The sequence below is a fragment of the Bos javanicus genome, chromosome 10, assembly GCF_032452875.1.
Source record: "Bos javanicus breed banteng chromosome 10, ARS-OSU_banteng_1.0, whole genome shotgun sequence".
NCBI classification, from domain to species: domain Eukaryota; kingdom Metazoa; phylum Chordata; class Mammalia; order Artiodactyla; family Bovidae; genus Bos; species Bos javanicus.
The window spans coordinates 61,102,678-61,125,812 of NC_083877.1; the positions used below are offsets into that span (position 1 = coordinate 61,102,678).

General features: G+C 37.9%; 1 protein-coding gene across 1 annotated transcript; it reads left to right on the forward strand.

Moving 5' to 3' along the window:
* The first annotated feature begins 10,711 nt into the window (after nucleotides 1-10,711).
* On the forward strand, nucleotides 10,712-19,833 carry LOC133254686 (endogenous retrovirus group K member 25 Env polyprotein-like). Its single transcript, XM_061428845.1, has 2 exons — nucleotides 10,712-12,106; nucleotides 17,272-19,833. The coding sequence occupies exon 2, from the start codon at nucleotides 17,377-17,379 to the stop codon at nucleotides 18,631-18,633; it is 1,257 nt and encodes a 418-aa protein (XP_061284829.1). The 5' UTR covers nucleotides 10,712-12,106; nucleotides 17,272-17,376; the 3' UTR covers nucleotides 18,634-19,833.
* Nucleotides 19,834-23,135: the final 3,302 nt, after the last annotated feature.

Genomic DNA, 23,135 nt, shown 5'->3' on the forward strand with positions numbered 1-23,135 from the left:
TGCAAGGAACATAGGGGTGCATATATCTTTTTGAATTAGTGTTTTTGGTTTTTGGGGGAGAAATATTGAGAATTAGAATTGTTGGATTATATGGTAATTCTATTTTTAATTTCTTGTGGAACTTGCTTATTGTTTGCTGTAGTGGCTACCTATAAAAGTATGCCTTTTTCACCACATCCTTGCCAACATTTGTTTGTTGTTGTTTAGCCACTTGGTCGTGTCTGACCCTTCGCAATCCTGTGGACCGTAGTACGCCAGGCTTCCCTGTTCTTCACTGTCTCCTGGAGTTTGCCAACACTTGTTATTTGTTGTCTTTTTGATAATGGCCATTCATAAGTGTGGAGTGATATTTCATTGTGGTTTTGATCTGCATTTCCCTGATGATTATTGATGTTAACCATCTTTTCATGTGTCTTTTGACCATCTATATGTCTTTGTTGGAACTGTGTCTACTCAGGTCTGCCCAGTTTTTAAACAGGTTGTTTTTTTGATTATAAGTTGTGTGAATTTTTTGTGTATTTTGGATATTAACACCTTATCAGATATATCATTTGCAAATATATTTTCCAGTTCAGTAGACAACCTTTTCATTTTTGTTGATGGTTTCCTTTGTTGTACAGAAATGTTTCAGTTTAATGTAGCCCATTTTTTTATTTTTGCTTTTGTTTCTCTTGCCTGAAGAAATAAAAACAAAAACATATTAAAAATATTGCTACGACTGATGTCAAAGAATGAACTGTCTGTTTTCTTCCAGGAATGTTAAGGTTTCAGGTCTTACATTTAAGTTACATCAGGTCTTACATTTTGAGTTTATTTTTTTATTTGGTGTGAGAAAGTAGTCCAGTTTGATTCTCTTGTATGTTGTTGTCCAGTTTTCATCTTTTCCCCATTGTATGTTTTTGCCTCTTTTGTCATAGATTAATTGCTTATAAAAATATGGATTCATTTCTTGGCTCTTTTCTGTTCTATTGATCTATGTATCTGTTTTTGTGCCTGTACCATATTATTTTGATTACTGTAGCTTTGTGGTATAGTTTGAAACCAGGGCCTGTGATACCTCCAACTTTGCTGTTGTTTCTCAAAATTATTTTGGCTATTCAGGAACTTTGGTTTTTCCATGAAGTTTTAAAATTTGTTTGTTCTTGTTTGTTTAAAAAAAAAAAAACTTTGATATTTTGATAGGGATTGCATTGAATCTATAGATTCCCTCAGGGATTATGGTCCTTTTAACAGTACCAGTTCTTTCAGTCTATGATCAGAGATATCATTCCATCTTTTTGTGTCTTCTTCAATTTCTTTCATCATTGTCTTACAGTTTTCTTAATATAGTTCTTTTACTTCTTTTGTTAGATTTATTCCTAAGTATTATATTCTTTCTGATGCACTTGTAAATTGATTGTTTTCTTAATTTCTCTTTCTGATAGTTTATTATTAGTATATAGACATGCAACATATTTCTGTGTAATTTGTAACCTGCAAATTTACAGAATTCATTAATGAAGTCTAGTAGTGTTTTTCTGGTGGTGTCCTTAGGATTTTCTGTGCATATTATTATGTCATCTGTGAACAGTGGACATATTCTTGCAACCCCAGGGTCTGTAGCCCACTAGGCTCCTCTGTTCATGCGATTTCCTAGGCAGGACAACAGACTGGTTCCAAATAGGAAAAGGAGTACATCAAGGCTGTATATTGTCACCCTGCTTATTTAACTTATATGCAGAATACATCATGAGAAACGCTGGGCTGGAAGAAACACAAGCTGGAATCAAGATTGCTGGGAGAAATATCAATAACCTCAGATATGCAGATGACACCACCCTTATGGCAGAAAGTGAAGAGGAACTAAAAAGCCTCTTGATGAAAGTGAAAGAAGAGAGTGAAGAAGTTGGCTTAAAGCTCAACATTCAGAAAACTAAGATCATGGCATCTGGTCCCATCACTTCATGGGAAATAGATGGGGAAACAGTGAAAACAGTGTCAGACTTTATATTTTGGGGCTTCAAAATCACTGCAGATGGTGACTGCAGCCATGAAATTAAAAGACGCTTACTCCTTGGAAGGAAATTTATGACCAACCTAGATAGCATATTCAAAAGCAGAGACATGACTTTGCCAACAAAGGTCCATCTAGTCAAGGCTATGGTTTTTCCAGTGGTCATATATGGATGTGAGAGTTGGACTGTGAAGAAAGCTGAGTGCTGAAGAACTGATGCTTTTGAACTGTGGTGTTGGGGAAGATTCTTGAGAGTCCCTTGGACTGCAAGGAGATCGAACCAGTCCATCATAAAGGAGATCAGCCCTGGGATTTCTTTGGAAGGAATGATGCTAAAGCTGAAACTCCAGTACTTTGGGCACCTCATGCGAAGAGTTGACTCACTGGAAAAGACTGTGATGCTGGGAGGGATTGGGGGCAGGAGGAGAAGGGGACGACAGAGGATGTGATGGCTGGATGGCATCATTGACTCAATGGACGTGAGTTTGAGTGAACTCTGGGAGTTGGTGATGGACAGGGAGGCCTGGCGTGCTGCGATTCATGGGGTTGCAAAGAGTTGGACATGACTGAGTGACTGAACTGAACTGAACTGAATACTGGAAAGGGTTGCCATTTCCTTCTCCAGGGAATCTTTCTGACACAAGGATCAAACTTTTGTCTCCTGCATTGCAGGCAAAGCTAAGACCAGGGAAGCTAAGTCCATAATCTATGATTCTTAACTTTTTCATGTTTTATATTTGTATATCTCTTGAGTTACATTCTGCTTAATTCTTTCAGCCCTATTATTCACTTTGTAAAGTCTTTTTTCAGCTGTGTCTAATCTGCTGTTTCTAATTCCAGTTTAAACATTTATGTGGTTTTCAAAAAATGACTTCTCACTAGTTTTTATAAACTCTTGCTCCTTGCCATATTTTTGTCTTCTTGTCTTCTTTAATTAAGCATATTGAACAGTTATTTTGTTTTAATTTTTGATTATTCTAGCATATCTAATCTTTACAGGTATAATTCTGAAGTCTGTTTTTTGTTCTGCTTCTGACTCATAGCGTTCTGTTTCTTTATGAGTATCGGTAATGTCTTTTAATGAGAGCTCAAGTGCCTTGGAACTTCATCCTTAGGAATTTACCAAAATCTGGGTTTAATTAAGGTATGCTACTCTGCAAAGAATTAGGTTTGCAGCTCAACATAACTGTGGGCCTTTCCATACATTTTTTTTTTTTTTTGCACCCAATAGAAATTCAACTGCAAACTATGACGTTGGTAAGAAATTCCAGGAGAGAATTTTTTTTTCCCTTTTACCTGAGTCAAATATGAAGTAAGAAAGTTTTCTTATATTTTACTTCTTCGGGGCTTTTGTTTTTTGTTTTTCCGTTTTGCTCACTAAGAGCTTATCTTCCAGGGGGCTCACTTTCTTCTATATCCCTTTTCCCATTGGCCACCAGAGACTGACAGATGGTTTTAGTGCAACATTTGGCTTCAGTGCTGACTCACCCTCTCAGCTCATGCTTTTTGTGATTTGGGGCCTTGGAAGATTTTCACTTCCTTTCCACATTGACTATTCATTTAATGACTTGTGCATTTTAAAAAATACACATATCTTTTGTTCATTATTTTAAAGTGCATTATACTAGGAGAAAATCTATGACTAGCATATTGAAGGAATTATAAATACTTTTGCTTCCTTTATTTCTTTATTGATTCACCCCTCTTTTCATCTCTGTTGCCTTTATTCTTTTTTAATCCTTTTTCATTATTTCATTTCTTTTTTGTCATTGTGTTTTTATTTTCATCTTTGCTATCTTTCTCTTTCTTGTCTGCTTATTATGTTTCTTTTATTACTGTGTTATCCCTCTTGCCCTTTCATTCCTTTCCTTTTTTTATTTCTATCATTCATGTAATTTTTCAACAAAAGCCAAAGAAAAAATTCTTACTTTAACACAGAATGATACTTTAATAATCTCTTTTTTTTTAGAAAGTTAGCTTAACCAGCAATTAGGACAAAGAGGTTCTATGTCACTGGAATTAGATCAAATATATAGTGCCTTTCACATAGTAAGTGCTCAATAAATGTTTGTTTTTGAATAAAACTTCACTAAAGGTTCTAAGTCTACTATGGTGAGCACATTGTGGAATCAAAATGTTGCCAAATAGACTGTACCTGTGACTCAGTCAAGCCTAACCCAAACTGACAGAGAAATCGATGGAATGTTAATTGATAGCAGCTGGATGACTGGCATGAGTGCAGCCACAGCAAAGGGCCAAGGATCTCTCAGGGAGTATAAAATTTACATTTATCAAAGACCCCAGAGGCTTTTTAATGAGAATGACCTCTGGTTAAAATTAGAGTTAAAGGGAAATAAAGATAGTAATTTGGAGACTTTTGCTCTTAGCATGTTTTCCACTTAATAGCCGCTGACTTAGAAAATGAAACTACGGAATTCTCATAATAGTAATGACTTGGCCTTAATGATCTGAAAAAGCCCATTAGGTGGGTTCATGACTTGTTGGTTAGCAACACTGGAAAATATACTTACTAAGTGGAGAAAATGGGGATATGTCCCACATTTTAAAATACTCTTATCAGTGTCTTGGCTGGTAGAAAGCAGACTGTGGTGACTGATTTTTGCCTCTTAGAGTAGCCTCAGAGAGATTGCTTATTCACTGGAATTGAAAGATGATTTAGATGGGATTGGAGGAAATTAGACTGAAATTTTTGTGGATTACTAGCTTACTGTATAACTATAAGACCTCCCACTATACAAAAAGTCCTAGGTTGATACTGGAATAATGTCACAAGGCAAAACTTTAGTGCAGGTTCTAAGATACATTTTGGTTAGAGACCCAGACAGTTTCCTTTTAGGGCTTGGGATTTTCCCAAGAGAAGTTAGTAATCACCCAGTCCACTAAACGGGGCCTCTGGTTTTTGAATATAAAGCTGACTGATCCAACTAGATAGTAATACACTAGTCTGACTTTTGGTTTGTTTGAAATATTGAAATATAATAAGTGTTTAACTGTATACTGGTGTTTTTTTTTTTTAATCTATTTTTTTTTCTTCCTAAGTAGACAGCTTTATTTTCTGTAGCATTTCAAAGTAAATTCCTGACACTGTTTTATTTCATCTATAAATAAAATCCTGGCTATTCCTGAGAAGGGTCAAATTTATACCCTGGTCTGGTAGATAGAGGAAGCCACAAGACCTGAATATGGTCCATGATACTTCTTCCTTACATGCTGATGCTAACATTTGCATAGTCATTTCTATGTATGTGTCAGGAACATTTTAAGTGCTTTATATTTGTTAGCTTATTTAATACCCTTGACAAACTTGGAGGAAGTTGACTTACTTAGGAGTCCATAGGCTATCAAACCAACTCTATCATCACCTAGACAGGCACATGCCACACTCTGTAAAAAGTGCTGAGAACTGTAGCCACTCTTAGGGTTTTTCTTTTTTTCATTCTCTCTAAGCCTCAGAAGGATGGATCTGACTTTAGTGATTACTGGTGTTTTATCTATATGTAAAAAAGTTATTTCTCTGAATAAAAGACCATTAATTCAAGAGACAAAGTTCTATCTTCATTGTTTTAACTTGAAAAGTATTCCTTTATCAGACTAATATTCTATGGCATCTTTACATTTTTTTTTTTTTTTACCTTTGAACAGTGTTATCCAAGTATGGCTTCTGCTTCTTTATCATGATCATGAAGAAATGGAAGAAGGTATATTAAACAGAAAAAGATAACAGAAAAGATAACTGAATGCAGACTTCCAAAGAATACGAAGGAAAGATAAGAAAGGCTTCTTAAGTGATCAGTGCAAAAAATAGAGGAAAGCAATAGAATGGAAAGACTAGAGATCTCTTCAAGAAAATTAGAAATACCTAAGGAACATTTCATGCAAAGATGGGACAATAAAGGACAGAAATGGTATGGGCCTAACAGAAGCAGAAGATATTAAGAAGTGACAAGAATACACAGAACTATACAAAAAAGATCTTCATGACCCAGATAATCATGATGGTGTGATCACTCACCTAGACCAGACATCCTGAAGTCCAAAGTCAAGTGGGCCTTAGGAAGCATCACTACGAACAAAGCTATTGGAGGTGATGGGATTCCAGGTGAGTTATTTCAAATCCTAAAAGATGATGCTGTGAAAGTGCTACACTCAATATGCCAGCAAATTTGGAAAACTTAGCAGTGGCTACAGGACTGGAAAAGGTCAGTTTTCGTTCCAATCCCAAAGAAAGTCAATGTGAATGTTCAAAGTGAAGGGAAGTGAAGTCGCTCAGTTGTGTCTGACTCTTTGCGACCCCAAGGACTATAGCCCACCAGGCTCCTCTGTCCATGGGATTCTCTAGGCAAGAATACTGAAGTGGGTTGCCATTTCCTTCTCCAGGGGATCTTCCCAAACCAGGGATCGAAGCCGGGTCTCCTGCATTGCAGACAGAAGCTTTATCCTCTGAGCCACCAGGGATTCCAAGAATATACAAACTACCGCACAACTGCACTCATCTCACACTAGCAAAGTAATGCTCAAATTCTCCAAGCCAGGCTTCAACCGTACGTGAACTGAGAACTTACAGATGTTCAAGCTGGATTTAGAAAAGGCAGAGGAACCAGAGATCAAATGGCCAACATCCATTGGATCACAGAGAAAGCAAGAGAGTTCCAGAAAAACATCTACTTCAGTTTTATTAACTACTCCAAAGCCTTTGACTGTGTGGATCACAACAAACTGTGGAAAATTCTTAAAGTGGGAATACCAGACCACCTTACCTACCTCCTGAGAAATCTGTATGTAGGTCAAGAAACAACAGTTAGAACTGGACATGGAACAACGGACTGGTTCCAGATAGGGAAAGGAGTACATTAAGGTTGTATATTGTCACCCTTTTAACTTAATATAAGTACATCATGCGAAATACCAGACTGGATGAAGCACAAGCTGGAATCAAGACTGCCGGGAGAAATATCAATAACCTCAGATATGCAGATGACACTACCCTTATGGCAGAAAATGAAGAAGAACTAAAGAGCCTCTTGATGAAAGTGCAAGAGGAGAGTGAAAAAAACTGGCTTAAAACTCAACATTCAGAAAACTAAAATCATGGCATCCAGTTTCATCACTTCATGGCAAATAGCTGGGGAAACAATGGAAACAGTGACAGACTTTATTTTTTTGAGCTCTGAAATAACTGCAAATGATGACTGCAGCCATGAAATTAGAAGACCCTTGCTCCTTAGAAGAAAAGCTATGACCAACCTAGACAGCATGTTAAAAAGCAGAGATATTACTTTCCTGACAAAGGTCTGTCTAGTCAAAGCTATGGTTTTTCCAGTAGTCATGTATGGATGTGAGAGTTGGACCATAAAGAAGGTTGAGTGCTGAAGAATTGATGCGTTTGAACTATGGTGTTGGAGAAGACTATTGAGAGTCCCTTGGACTGCAAGGAGATCCAACCAATAAATCCTAAAGGAAATCAGTCCTGAATATTCATTGGAAGGACTGATGCTGTAGCTGAAACTCCAATACTTAGGCCACCTGATGGGAAGAACTGACTCATTAGCAAAGACCCTGATGCTGGGAAAGATTTAAGGCAGGAGGAGAAGGGCAGACACAAGATGAGATGGTTGGATGCATCGCTGACTCAATGGACATGAGTTTGAACAAGCTCCAGGAGTTGATGATGGACCGGGAAGCCTGGTGCTGTACTCCATGGGGTCACAAAAAGTTGGACCAATTGAGCGACTAAACTGATATTGAACTGATAGATTAGTTTAGTTAGTTAGTTAGATGATTAGTCTAGAGTTAACCAGCTTACTTTCCCTCAGAAGGAAAAAGGAAAGTAGATAAGTTGATAGGGTATAATACTATATCCCTCTGCTATAAATTATTATCTACTATGGTGATTGTTCAGGTTTAATATTTTAGGTTGAAAAAAGGAGTCTTTTCCAACTCTGTAACTCAAAGAAATCTGATCATTTGCATTTTAACTCAAAAAATAAATTTAGAGAGTTGTTTGGATGTTTTAAAGGGGACAGGTGAAGAAATTTATTTATTTTATTTCATAATTTAAAATTTTCTGAATACAGAATTTTTTCTTTGAGAATTTGATATATAAACAAATAATTTTTCACTGGACAAAGGTTCTAATAGTCCTCCAAAATCATGTAACTATTTTCATATATAACTGTTTGTTTCTGACCTTTTATTTTGTCTCATTAGTGTCCGTAGTTATGGCACCAATATTGTAATTCAGGTAACTTCAATATAAACTTTCATGTCTTATAAGGGAATTCTTCTGTATCAGAAGTCCCTAGAAAGTTCTAACAAATTCTGATTCTCAAACACATTCTACACCTGCTTAATCAGACCCTAAGAAGAGTAAGTCCAAGAATATGTCTTTTTGGAAAGCTCCCCTTCAACCAGTTAATATAGAGCAATATCTATAATAATAGTTAATGGCTATATAATATCCATTCTATTATATATATTTTATTGCTATTACAAACAATATTGTAACAAATATTGCTGATCCATAGGCATTTGTCCAATAATTTACTTAAAATTAATGCCTAGAAATAAATTTTCTGAGTCAGAGTGTGCATATTTTTATGCGTTTTGATGCTGAATGCCTATTGGTCTTCTAGAACTATTTAATGCTCCCTCTTGTTATTGTAAGAGAGTAGCCAGTACCCACGTCCTTCCTAATTCTGGGTTTTCTATTTAATCTTTGCTCATTGTATAAAGAAAGACTCTTTTCCTGTAGTTTTAATTTGCATTTTATTGAATGTGTTTATATGTACATGGACAGGCAACACTTTTAGACTGAATTCTGTGAAAATTATTTCTTTTATGGAGAAGTGTATCTGTGTGGGAGTTGAGCCTGGAGGACCTTAGGAAGAATGAGCAGGAAGCATTGTGAAGAGTTCATTCTTGAGGGAGATGGGATTTGGAGCATGACTCTGTTGTACTTGTTTTCCCAGGTCCTTCCTTATAAGGAAAAGTATTAATAGTTATAAAAATTACTGAAGCCTAGAGGTTATTATCTTGGGGTGGAATGGGGCTGAGGGAGAAGATTTGTATATAAGAAATAGAATTTCCTGTGAACATGTGGACATCAGATGGTTGTTCTGAAGTGGGAGAGGCCATATAGGGGAAAACACAGGTGGGAGTTTGGAGTGGAGTTGGTGAGCAACCATGCAAAAGAGTAAGTCTCTTGATATTTCAAGAAATATCAAATAGGAGACTAGATTTCTTACAATTACCTATGGTGGAGGTTTAATTTGTTTTATTTGTTCCTTTTTTTACATCTCAAGTGTTTTCCTTGTTTCATAGATAACGTAAATATTGTCCTCAATTTGTCGTGTTCCTTTGTAATGTTTATGGTGGCTTTTGTTTTTTGATACATAGACTTATTCTTTTATGATTTCATCTTTAGTGCTTGGCTGTTATTCATAGCTTTCTAGATGAAATTTTTAATCATTCTAAGGTTTTAAAATGGCATTGAAATCCTATGAATTTGATTAACTTAGATAAAGTTAATACGTTAGTGATATTGGATTTTTCAATTTGAGACGTTACCTTTACCTTTTTATTTATTATTTTTATTAATTTTTATTTTATATTGGACTATAGTTGCTCAACAATGTTGTGTTTCAGGTTTATAGCAAAGTGATTCAGTTATACACATACATGTATCTATTCTTTTTCTATTTTTTCCCATTTAAGTTATTACCAAATATTGAGTAGAGTTCCTTATTCTGTACAGTATGTCCTTGTTGGTTATCTATTTTAAATTTAATACATTTGTATTTTTAATTTTTTATATTTTTCAGAAAATTTCTCTAGTTGCATTACTTTGCTTTCTTTGTATGCTGCTCCTGCATATTCCTTAAGTTTATTCCTAGAAATTTTTAATTTTTTGTTCTGTATTGTAATTTCTATTGGACTAATATTGGAACAAAAGGAAATGATTTTATGTGTTCATTTGTAAAAAGCTGATTTCTTACTAGTTTTGATAGTCTTCCAGGTACTTTTCTTGTTTGGTTAGGAAGGCAGTCATTATCAGTAAACAACAATGATTTTGCTTTTTCCTTTTCAAAAAATATATATCCTTTGTTTTGTTAGCTTCTCTTATTGTATTGGTTAACACTTCTAGAATAATTTTAAATCATTGTGGTAATAGGATCCATTCTTGCCTTTTATCTGCTTGAAAAGGGAATGTTTTTGTAGCACTGATTCTCACAGTCCCATCTGATATTCTTTAAAAGAAGAGTTCAGGAGTCAAATATGTTTGGAGACCCATATTTATACATTTGTGCTTCCCTGGTGGCTAAGAAGGCTTTGAAGTATCTATAGTAAATACATTTGTTTAAATTTGTTTAATATATGCTTGTTGTTTTCTAAAAGTCCTTATTCAGTTCAGTTCAGTTCAGTAGCTCGGTCATGTCTGACTCTTTGCGACCCCATGAATTGCAGCACGCCAGGCCTCCCTGTCCATCACCAACTCCCGGAGTCCACCCAAACTCATGTCCATTGAGCTGGTGATGCCATTCAGCCATCTCATCCTCTGTCATCCCCTTCTCCTCCTGCCCTCAATCTTTCCCAGCATCAGGGTGTTTTCCAGTGAGTCAACTCTTCGTATGAGGTAGCCAAAGTACTGCAGTTTCAGCTTCAACATCAGTCCTTCCAATGAACACCCAGGACTGATCTCCTTTAGAATAGACTGGTTAGATCTCCTTGCAGTCCAAGGGACTCTCAAGAGTCTTCTCCAACACCACAGTTCAAAAGCATCAATTCTTTGGTGCTCAGCTTTCTTCACAGTCCAACTCTCACATCCATATATGACCATTGGAAAAACCATAGCCTTGACTAGATGGACCTTTGTTGGCAAAGTCATGTCTCTGCTTTTGAATATACTATCTAGGTTGGTCATAACTTTCCTTCCAAGGAGTAAGCGTCTTTTAATTTCATGGCTGTGATCACCATCTGCAGTGATTTGGGAGCCAAAAAAAATAAAGTCTGACACTGTTTCCACTGTTTCCCCATCCATTTCCCATGAAGTGATGGGACCAGATGCCGTGATCTTAGTTTTCTGAATGTTGAGTTTTAAGCCAACTTTTTCACTCTCCACTTTCACCTTCATCAAGAGGCTTTTTAGTTCCTCTTCACTTTCTGCCATAAGGGTGGTGTCATCTGCATATCTGAGGTTATTGATATTTCTCCCAGCAATCTTGATTCCAGCTTGTGCTTCTTCCAGCCCAGCGTTTCCCATGATGTACTCTGTATATAAGTTAAATAAGCAGGGTGATAATATAGAGCCTTGACGTACTCCTTTTCCTATTTGGAACCAGTCTGTTGTTCCATGTCCAGTTCTAACTGTTGCTTCCTGACCTGCATACAGATTTCTCAAGAGGCAGGTCAGGTGGTCTGGTATTCCCATCTCTTTCAGAATTTTCCACAGTTTAATAATGAATCATAAACCCCCTCATCCCTTATTTTTTTTAAACACAATAACTATAATCTTATCCAGCTCATGCTCTGAATGTTTAAGCATGCTATTGGATTTGATTTTAAACAATTTTAAACTCACTTTATATAAATCCATTTGATTCTTTTTTTTACTAGTAATTGAATGATGTTGGGAAGTGCAGTACAGAATAGCCGGTTGGAGGAAGTCCTTGGGAAAATGGCGAAGGGCCGGAAGTACCCCGGCTTTGTGTGCTGCGGGCAGAAAAACATCTCCTGCCTTTGGTTATGCCCGGCGCCAAGATTTAATAATAAATATTAAGGATGTTGCTTGAGAAAACGGGTTATGGGATAAGCACATGGGTCACTTAGAGCACGCTGTCCTTGAAATATTTTTACTGATTAGGTGATAACCCCGTATGCGCTCTGCTGGCTGTATACTCTACACTCTTTGTTCCTGCTTCTATAAAAAGGCTTGACTGCAGAACTAAACTTGTCAGTCCTTGCAAGAGACTGTCCGAGTGTCATTCTTTCAGGTTGGTTGCTTCCAAGTCCCGGGGAGAAAATCCCCACAAGTGGCGACACGAACAGGGACTTGAAAGGAAGGCTGAACAAAGCGATGAGCCCCTGCAGAAAGAGGTAAGCAGGATGGGACAACATAACAGTAAAATTCCTTTCATTTCTATAATGCATCATTTTTTGAAACAAAACGGTGTTAATGTTTCAAGAGATCAGTTGAACAACTGCTATCATATTTTACTGGAACAATTCATGGTTCCCAGAAGAGGGGACACTCAATCTAGACATATAGAAAAAGGGTTAAAAATAATGTTTTGCGAGCATATCAGCAGGGGTTACATGGTCACTCATACGGGCTATCATAGAACAAGTTGAAGGGCATAATGTTGATTTGGAAGTAAAAACTCTTCAATCTTTACATGAATATGAGTTTAAAGAACAAGATATGCAAGGTGCTTTGAAATATAAGAATGTTATGCTCAATCAGACACAATTCTTAGAAAAACAACTTAGAGACATATATATACAGGATGTGTCAAAACTGAAGCCACTTAGAATGGAGATCATTTCATTTCATCCTGCTCCATCTGTAACTGCAGTTGCTAACCTTGCTTGTACTAACTGCTTCACTCCTCCTCGGGAGATGCCTGCTTGTGCTTTCGCTTTCCCAATAGAATTTTATCAACCTGTCCAGGGTCAAAATTCTTGGGCCGGTGTAGATTTTGGCATGTTGTCTAACTTTAAGAAAGCATGTACTCTGTATGGACCTACTTCTCCTTAATGTATAGAATTTCTCAGAGGATGGGCTGACCATTGGATGCCATATGATTTTTTTTCAAGTAGCAAAGATGATTTTAAATCCTCAACAATTACTGCAGTGGCAAATGTGGGTTTTGATGAGGCCCGACAGCTGATGATTGACCAGTAATCTCGTGGTAACCCTGCCGATTTAACTTACGATATACTGACTGGAACAGGGACTATGGCTGATGTAATGGTGCAATTAGCTAATATTACCCCTAGGATGTTACATTTCATTAAAGAAACTGCCTGCAGGGCATAAACAAAGGTTGATAGCGCTAACTCTGATGGTTCATTTGTTAAGATTATTCAAGGACATGAGGAGGAATATTCTCAATTTATAGGGAAATTAAAGGATGCAATTGAAAATTCTATTAAGGATATGACTTTACAAAATATTATTTTAAAACAACTTGCTTTTGAAAATGCTAATGAGGAATGTCAATCCATGCTTAGACCAATTCAAGAGACTAGCTCTCTTATGGACTATTTGAAAGCTTATAAGGATATCAGATCTAGTTCCCATAGAGCAAAATTGGCGACATTAGAAACCTTGAATGTACAGAAAGCTGCTAATGCCAAATGTTTTTACTGTGGGAAGCCCAACCATATGAAGAAAACAATGTCGCATGCCAACACAGGCCGGAAAAAATAATACTACTTCTAGTAAGAAGAGACCCCCAGGAGTATGTCCAAGATGTAAAAAGGGGTTCCATTGGCTGAATGAATGTCATTCTAAATTTGATAAGGGTGGAAACACGAACCCTGGTACACAACAAAAACAACAGGGAAACTGATAAAGGGGCCATCCTCTAGCCCCGCTACAAAAGGAGGACCTAGCGTTATGATGCTACAAGCAGCTACATCTAAGAGTGCTTGCATTGATATACCCAGTCCTTATGATATGGAACTAATAGAATTATACAGATCAGATCAGATCAGATCAGTCACTCAGTCATGTCCCACTCTTTGCGACCCGATGAATCGCAGCATGCCAGGCCTCCCTGTCCATCACCAACTCCCGGAGTTCACTGAGACTCACGTCCATCGAGTCAGTGATGCCATCCAGCCATCTCATCCTCTGTCGTCCCCTTCTCCTGGATATTCCCACTGGATATTATGGCCTGATTCCACCCAGGACAGTGGGACTGATTTTGGGACATAGTAGCTGCACAATGAGAGGTTTAATGGTATCGACTGGTGTTGAGGATGAAGATTATGAAGGGGAAATACATGTTATGGTAAATGTTATGAAAATGGGAAATGTATACTTACAAAAAGGGGAACGTTTTGGACAATTATTACTTTTACCAAATGTCAAACCAATGAAGGTATCTGATAAAGTTCGGCAGGGAGGCTTTGGCAGTACCAACCTTACTGCTGTACTATCCACCTTATTAAAGGAACATCAGAAACCCATGCTCACTTTATGCATACAGGGAAAAAATTTCACAGGCATGCTAGATACAGGAGCTAACATTTCAATCATTAGAGCTGCAGAATGGCCCCTTGATTGGGGTAAAGTTGTGGCTCCTTCTAGACTATTAGGAGTGGATGAAGCTGATGCCACACAAACTTTTGTCAATGCATCCTATTTACAAGTGTATGGCCCTGATCAAATTGTAGCTTATCTTAAACCATATATTACTAATATCCCTATCAATTTATGGGGACGGGATTTTCTTGAACAAATGAAAGCCACAATTTCTTTAAATGAACCTTTTTAATGGGCGCCATTGAGTTAACACCACTGCCTCTTGATTGGGAATCTGATACCCCAGTATGGACACCTCACTGGCCCCTAACTAAAGAAAAATTGGCAGCTCTTATGCAATTAGTAAATGAACAATTACAAAAAGCTTATATAGAACCTTCATTTTTCCTGTGGAATTCCCCTGTTTTTGTAATAAAAAAGAAATCAGGAAAATGGCAAATGTTAATAGATTTAAGAAATGTTAATAATACCATGTTACCTATGGGGCCCTTACAACCCGGATTGCCCTCCCCTTCTATGGTACCAAAAGGATGTTCTGTAGTTATTATTGACTTACAAGACTGCTTTTTTACTATACCTCTGCACCCTAAAGATAGAAAACATTTTGCCTTTTCAGTTCCTTCTATAAATCACATGGCTCCTGTTAAAAGATTTCAATGGAAGGTGCTACCTCAGGGAATGATGAACTCTCCTACCATTTGCCAATATTTCATATCTGTTTTATTACAACCCATTAGAGATAAGTATCCTACTGTGTTTATAATTCATTACATGGATGATATACTTCTTTCTATGGACTCTGAACTCTATTTGCAACAGTTATACAATGAAGTTACTACTACTCTTCAAAATCATGGCCTGCTTGTTGCACCAGATAAAATTCAATGGAAAGCGTCCTTTAATTATTTAGGACATGTTATGGAAGAATCTAAAATCAAACCTCAAAAAACTCAAATTTCTGTGCAGTCTCTACGCACGCTGAATGATTTTCAAAAATTGCTAGGAGATATTAATTGGCTGTGGCCATCTGTCGGCATCCCCACCTATGCCTTACAAAATCTATTTAAAATTTTAGAGGGATCCCCTGACCCTAATAGCCCTAGGCAGCTAACAAAAGAGGCCAAAGAAGAACTGGCCTTAGTGGAGAAACGCATTCAACAATCTTTTTCAATTTGGCTAGATTATGATCCGGAGAAGGCAATGGCACCCCACTCCAGTACTCTTGCTTGGAAAATCCCATGGACGGAGGAGCCTGTTAGGCTGCAATCCATGGGGTTGCTAAGAGTCGGACACGACTGAGCGACTTCACTTTCACTTTTCACTTTCATGCATTGGAGAAGGAAATGGCAGCCCACTCCAGTGTTCTTGTCTGGAGAATCCTAGGGATGGGGGAGCCTGGTGGGCTGCCGTCTATGGGGTCGCACAGAGTCGGACACGACTGAAGTGACTTAGCATAGTATAGCATAGATTATGATCAACCAGTTTTATATATATTCTCCACTGAACATTTGCCCACTGCAAATATAGCTCAGCATAGCCCAATAGAATGGGTATATTTACACACTAAACAGTCTAAAAAAATTGCATCATATATTGAGAAAATAGGGCACTTAATTGTGTCAGGAAGAAGCCATATACAAACTTTGACTGGATTTGATCCATATGCAATACACGTTCCCTTGACAAAAAAGGAATTGCAAACTGCCTTACAGAATAACTTGACCATGCAAATGGCATTAAGTGATTTTCAAAATGTTATCTCATTTCATTTGCCAGAAGGAAAATTATGGGACTTTCTACAATGTACTAAATTCATTGTAACTAATATCATTGCATCCCAGCCTATTTCCAATGCTTCCACCTATTTCATTGATGGCAACAAGAAAGGCATAGCAGGGATTGTCAGCCCTGATATCAAAGAGAAATTACCCACTACCTATTCTTCAGTACAAAGAGTTGAGTTGTATGCTTTACCAACATTATTCTTCAACCATCATCCTTCAACGTATATACTAATTCCAAATACCTTGCTTCCCTTTTTCCTGACTTTGTTACCACCTTTTTATACGACCTAGATGAAGAATTATATACTCTCTTTTCACAGACTCAAGCTTTAATTTGCTCACGTACGGAACCTTTCTTTATTGCACATGTATGTGCTCATTCAGGTTTACCTGGCCCTCTGGTTGCAGGAAATGATGCTGTTGACAGGCTCAAGCTCCCATTTTTACGTCTGCCAGTGACGAACATGCTAATCTTCATACCAATGCTAACAGATTGCACTCTAAATACCATATTCCTCTCATTGAAGCACGACATATTATTTAAACCTGTGATGTCTGCTCCCCTCTGCACTTATGAACTACGATTTCAGGAGTTAATCCCCGGGGGCAACAACCTAATTCCCTTTGGCAATCTGACTTCACTCACTGCTCCTTAGGAAATTTTTCTTTGCTTTTTGTCTCAATAGATACATTTTCTGACTTTATCTGGACAGTACCTGTCTCTTCAGAATCCAGTAAACACGCCATTTCCGTACTCTTACTCACCTTCCCCGTTATGGGGATTCCTTCCATCTTGAAAACAGACAATGGACCTGCATTCACCTTGCATTCGTTTCATTCATTTTTATCAGAATGGAACATAACACACATTACAGGAATACCCTATAATCCTCAGGGTCAAGCCATTATTGAAAGAGCCCACCGCACCCTAAAAACTCATTTATTAAAACAGAAAGGGGGAATATGGAAGAGGAGATACACTTCTTATCCTATGAACCCTCAATTATTATTATCTTTAACTCTTTATTCCCTAAATTTTTTAAACTTAACAAAAAATAATTCTGATACTCGTGCAGATAGACATTTTGCAGAAGACAAAAACAGCAAATTAGAAATCAATACACCAATATGGTATAAGCAATTTAATCAGTGGCTGCGAGGAATCTTACGACTCCTAGGCAAGGGTTATGGTCTTGTCGTTGCAGATGGAGAGGAAATCTGGGTTCCCCTTCACCATGTCCGTTACCGAGAGGGATCCCAAGACCGGACTCCCTCGGGAAGTGACGAAGTTGACGTGAAGGGTCTCGTCAATGACCCTGGAGGAGCCAGTGAGGAAACGCCATTGTCTGAATCCTTACCTGACATGGGTTCAAGTGAAAAACATGACTCGTCAGGCTGAGCAGACACTGAAGAGTACTGGAACTCCTATGACTCCGGATAAGCTGTTTCTGGCAATGTTAGCTGTTCTTTCCTGTTCCTCTGGGGTAAGTGCAGAATATGTTTATTGGGCATACATGCCCAACCCACCACTTCTTTCCATAGTGGATTGGGTAGATAAAGCCCCTATGATCTTTACTAATGATAGCATGCATTTTCCAAGTCCCTGGTCCATAAAGCGACCAATTCATGAAGAAGATGAAGGAAAGCCAATCAACATTCCCGTGGGATTCAAAACCTTGCCTATCTGTTTCAGATCTCATCCCCTTTGCATGACTATCTTCCCACAGTGGTGGGCATACTCTGCCAACAATGGGACTGCTTTGCGTCTGGGAATGTTTGCTACTGCATCTTTCTTACTTAATGGCTCCAAGCGACATTATCCAAGCCAGATAGCGAACTATTCGAACTCGCTTTTTCAACCAGAGGAACCTTTATGTCATACTGTATCTTGGAGAAGAAAACAGGAGATACAGCCGTTACATTGGTCTGATTGTCGAGGCCAATTTGGGAAAGTTTCTATAATTCAGCAAAATCATAATAATCATACATTTAAATTTGTTGACTGGGGACCTCACGGGTCATTTGTAAACTGTTCTGAAGAGCAGGAGGAACATCATAATTGCTCCTGGTTTAATAGATCAAGCATTGGAGGCTTTCATAAATCTAAGACAAGTTTCTGGACTAATAAGGACATATTGCTGAATTGGTATAATGGGGGCTTATCGCCCCCACGTCCCAGGATTGTCGTCCCCATTGTGGGGCCAGAGCAATGGCACATTTGGAAAATTCCAGCAGCCTTAGAGCACTTCGCTAGTGTTTATGGGACTGTGGGTGTGTTTCATCCTTCTAATTATACCTTCCTATACAGTAGTACTGGCTATATTCAATCATGTGTTCACCTTCCATACTTGTTTATTGTAGGGCATTTTGATGTTGACTTATCGGCCAAGATTGTCAATTGTACTGCATGTGCATTGTATACCTGCTTTAATCACACTATTTCATATCACAATGCTAGCATTGCGCTAATTAAACAAAGATCTGAGTTATGGCTTCCCGTAAGCTTAACTGAACCTTGGACTGATTCTGTATTTCTTTCTGTATTGTTGAAAACTGGATGGACTTAGGTGATCTAAGTGCATCATTGGGTGGATTATTGCAGGCATCTTAAGCCTTATTTCTCTTGTGACTGTAGGAACTTTGTCTGATATGGCTTTACATAATTCTATACAAAATTATGATTTTATCACTGCTTGGCACAAAGACTCTCATGATCTTTGGACTCAACAAGCTCAAATAGATCAGCAATTACAAACACGAATTAATGAGTTACAAACTGTGGTTATCCACTTAGGAGATCAAGTGCAGCAACTGACTTTCCAAACACGTATACGTTGTCACTGGAATTTTACTTCTTTTTGTCTGACTAACGTGCCCTACAATAGCACTGAATATCCTTGGGATAAAGTTAAAGCGCATTTGCAGGATCTCACAGATAACTCAAGTTTAGACATCAATCTGTTGAAACAACAAATTGCTAATTTTCAAGTTAAGGTACCTAAGGAATTGTACAGCACTCAATTTTATGATACTTTAACTAAAACCCTATCATCTCTAGACCCTAGAGCTTGGTTTTCAGGAAGCAACATTTTTATATATGTATTAATCACCCTGCTTTTTCTGTCATTGCTTATAGGATATAGATGTCTCTACTCAAGACTCCATGCCTCCCACAATGGAGTCTAACTAGCAGCTGCCGTGCTTAAATTAAAAACAAAAGGAGGCTATGTTGGGAAGCGCAGTACAAAATAGCTGGTTGGAGGAAGTCCTTGGGAAAATGGCGAAGGGCCAGAAGTACCCCGGCTTTGTGTGCTGCGGGCAGAAAAACATCTCCTGCCTTTGGTTATGCCCAGCGCCAAGATTTAATAATAAATATTAAGGATGTTGCTTGAGAAAACGGGTTATGGGATAAGCACATGGGTCACTTAGAGCGCGCTGTCCTTGAAATATTTTTACTGATTAGGTGTTAACCCTGTATGCACTCTGCTGGCTGTATACTCTAAGCTCTTTGTTCCTGCTTCTATAAAAAGGCTTGACTGCAGAACTAAACTTGTCAGTCCTTGCAAGAGACTGTCTGAGTGTCATTCTTTCAGGTTCGTCACTTCCAAGTCCCGGGGAGAAAATCCCCAACAATGACAGTTCTTACAAAATACCTTTTAGTATTTAACTAAAATGATTTAAATGCATTTTTACTGAGATCAATGTGATAATTCATATTAATAGATTTTTAAATATTAATCTACCTTTGAGTTCCTGAAGTACACTGTTCCACGACCATGGGATTTCATATGTGTATGTAGTATTCTTATTTGCTAATGTTTTATTTCATATTTTTGGATTTATTTTCATAAATGATATTGATCTCCAGTTTTTTTTAACATGTTATTATCAGCTTTATGCCAGCTTTATAAAATGAATTAAAGTCTTTCCTACTTTCTCTATACCAGGCCAGTATTATAGCATAAAAATTCTCTGTTCCTCAAGTATTTCAAAGAACTTGCTGTTGAAACACAAAGGATCTCATATAAATTTTGGAAGTAGCCACCCCAAAGGGTGGAAAAGCTACTCCAAAGGGTGGAAAAGCCACCCTTTCAGTGGCTTTTCATGTTTATCCAGATTTTCTCCTTAGTCAGCTTTCATGGCTGGTGGAGTGAATCAAAGGACACAATTAATGGCCTGCTTGTATTTGTGTTCTTTGCAGTGTGGCTTTGTAGCTCTTCCCATAAAAATGTGAATTCCCTTTCTCTGTGCCTTAAATCTTGACTGACCTTATAACTTGCTTTGGCCATTAAAGTCTGATATAAATGACAATGTGTCATGTCTGAGCTTGGACCATAAGTATTTAATTTGTTTAATTCTGCTCTTGCAACCCTGCCATCTTTATTTGAATAAACCCAAACTAGCCTGCTGGATAATGGCAGAACACATGCAGGAAACCGCATGGGTCTCGATCCCATCCAAGACCATCCTAGACCAGCCTGTAGCCAGTCATCCACTGAGCACAGATGGTGCAAGATCCCAGGTAAGATTAGCAGAGCTGTCCTATCAGTCTGCAGCTGACTGCAAACTAATAATAGAGCCCAACAAAATCAGAAGAACCATACAGTTGACACACAGATGTATGCAGCTTTACTTAACTAATAGTTATATTTCCTTAGAAAATTATCTTTTATGAGGATATTTTAGAATTTATTACAGTAGTTTAAGATGGCATTCTTTTATGAATTTTCTGTATTTCCTTCCTATCAATAGTAATTTGTTATTGTTATTCAGTCGCTCAGTCATGTCTGACTCTTTGTGACTCCATGGATTGCAGCACACCAGCCCTCTCTGTCCCTCACCATCTCCCAGAGTTTGCCCAAGTTCATGTGCATTGAATTGGTGATGCCATCCAGCCGTCTCATCCTCTGTTGCCCCCTTCTCCTTTTGCTTTTCTAGCATCAAAGTCTTTTCCAGTGTGTTGGCTGTCAGATGGCCAAATATTAGAGTTTCAGCTTTGGCATCAGTCTTTCCAATGAGTATTTAGGGTTTATTTCCTTTAGGATTGACTGGTTTGATCCCCTTGCCATCCAAGGGACTCTCAAGAGTCTTCTCCAGCACCACATTTCGAAGGCATCAATTCTTCAGTGCTCTGCCTTCTTTATAGTTCAGCTCTCACGTCTGTACATGACTACTAGAAAGATCATAGTTTTGACTATACGGACCTTTGTTGGCAAAGTGATGTCTTTCCTTTTAATATGCTGTCTAGGTTTGTCATCGGAGAAGGCAGTGGCACCCCACTCCAGTACTCTTGCCTGGGAAATCCCATGGATGGAGGAGCCTGGAAGGCTGCAGTCCATGGGGTCGCTGAGGGTCGGACACAACTGAGTGACTTCCCTTTCACTTTTCACTTTCATGCATTGGAGAAGAAAATGGCAACCCACTCCAGTGTTCTTGCCTAGAGAATCCCAGGGATGGGGGAGCCTGGTGGACTGCCATCTATGGGGTTGCACTGAGTCGGACACAGCTGAAGTAACTTAGCAGTAGGTTTGTCATAGCTTTCCTTCCAAGAAGCAATTGCCTTCTAATTTCATGGCTGCAGTCACCATCTGCAATGATTTTAGAGTCCAAGAAGAAGAAATCTGTCACTACTTCCACCTCCCCACCCCCCCAATTCTATTGCCATTGCAGTAATGGGACCGGATGCCGTGATCTTAGTCTTTTTAATACTGAGTTTTAAGCCGGCTTTTTTCACTCTACTCTTCCACCCTCATCAAGAGGCTCTTTAGATTGTCTTCGCTTTCTGCCATTTAGAGTGGTGCGTGCTAAGTCGCTTCAGTTGTGTCCAACTCTTTGTGACCTTATGTACTGTTTGTAGCCTGCCAGGCTCCTCTATCCATGGGAATTCTCCAGGCAAGAATACTAGAGTGGGCTGCTATGCCCTTTTCCAGGAGATTTTCCCTACCCAGGGATCGAGCCTGTGGCTCCTGCATTGCAGGTGGATTCTTTACCACTGAGGCACCAGGGAAGCCCTCATTAGAGTGGTATTATCTGCATATGTGAGGTTGTTATTTCTCCCGGCAGTCTTGATTCCAGCTTGTAACTCATCCAGCCCAGCATTTTGCATGATGTACTCTGCATATAAGTTAAATAAACAAGGTGACTGTATACAGCCTTGTTGTACTTTTTTGGGTAGTAATACCTTCTCTTTAAGTCTTAACGTTTTTACTTTTATGTGTAACTGTTTAGTTTTGCAAAAGTTTTGTTTATTTTGTCTTTTCAAATAATAAGCTTCTAAATATCTTAACTGTAATATGTTCTAGTATATTATTCTCATTCTCATATTTCCTTTTGTGTACTTTCATATAATTTATTTTGTTGCTATTTTTTCTAGATTTTTGGGTTAAATTCTGACTTCAATTCTGTTATTTCTTGTTTAATGGAAATGTATTAAGACTATGAATTTTCCTCTCAATTCAGCTTTGGCAGAATATCATGTTTTAAGATACAACATTGTTGTTCTAGTTATGTTTATATCTAATTATATCTAACTTAGTCATTTTTATTTCTTTTTTTCTCTAGAAAATTATATATAAAATAAATGTTTAGTTTTAGTTTTAGTCTTTGAAGTTTTCTATTTATCCATTAGTTATAAACTCCTAATTTTATGGCACTCTGATCAGAAAATAGCAGGAAATGCAATTTCATTACAATTTTGAGAACTTGAGATTTTTTTGTGTGTGTGGCTTGGGATAGTATTACTTTCTGAAAAGAAACCACTCAATTTTTAAACAAGTAGACCTCTTGATTTGGCTTATTAGTAAGATGTGAGACTCTTTATAGCTTAGGTGTTCAGTAATACATTGGATAGTTAATGTAATTTATAGAAGAGAATTATAACACAAACAAGAAGGAGGTAATAGGAAATTTGCATAAGGAATGTTGATGGAATTGCCAGGATAAGCAGAAAGGGAAAAGAAGTTCTGGTTAGCCTTGGTCTTGGTTGATAAAATTGCTTTATTGTTTTAATTTAAAGAAGAAAGTGAGAGTAGGTTACTTTTTCTCTTTGGGACCTTTCCGTAGAGAGCAG

Coding starts and splice junctions, on each gene's coding strand:
- LOC133254686 (XM_061428845.1), top strand. CDS start 17,377: ATGACCCTGGAGGAGCCAGTGAGGAAACGCCATTGTCTGAATCCTTAC.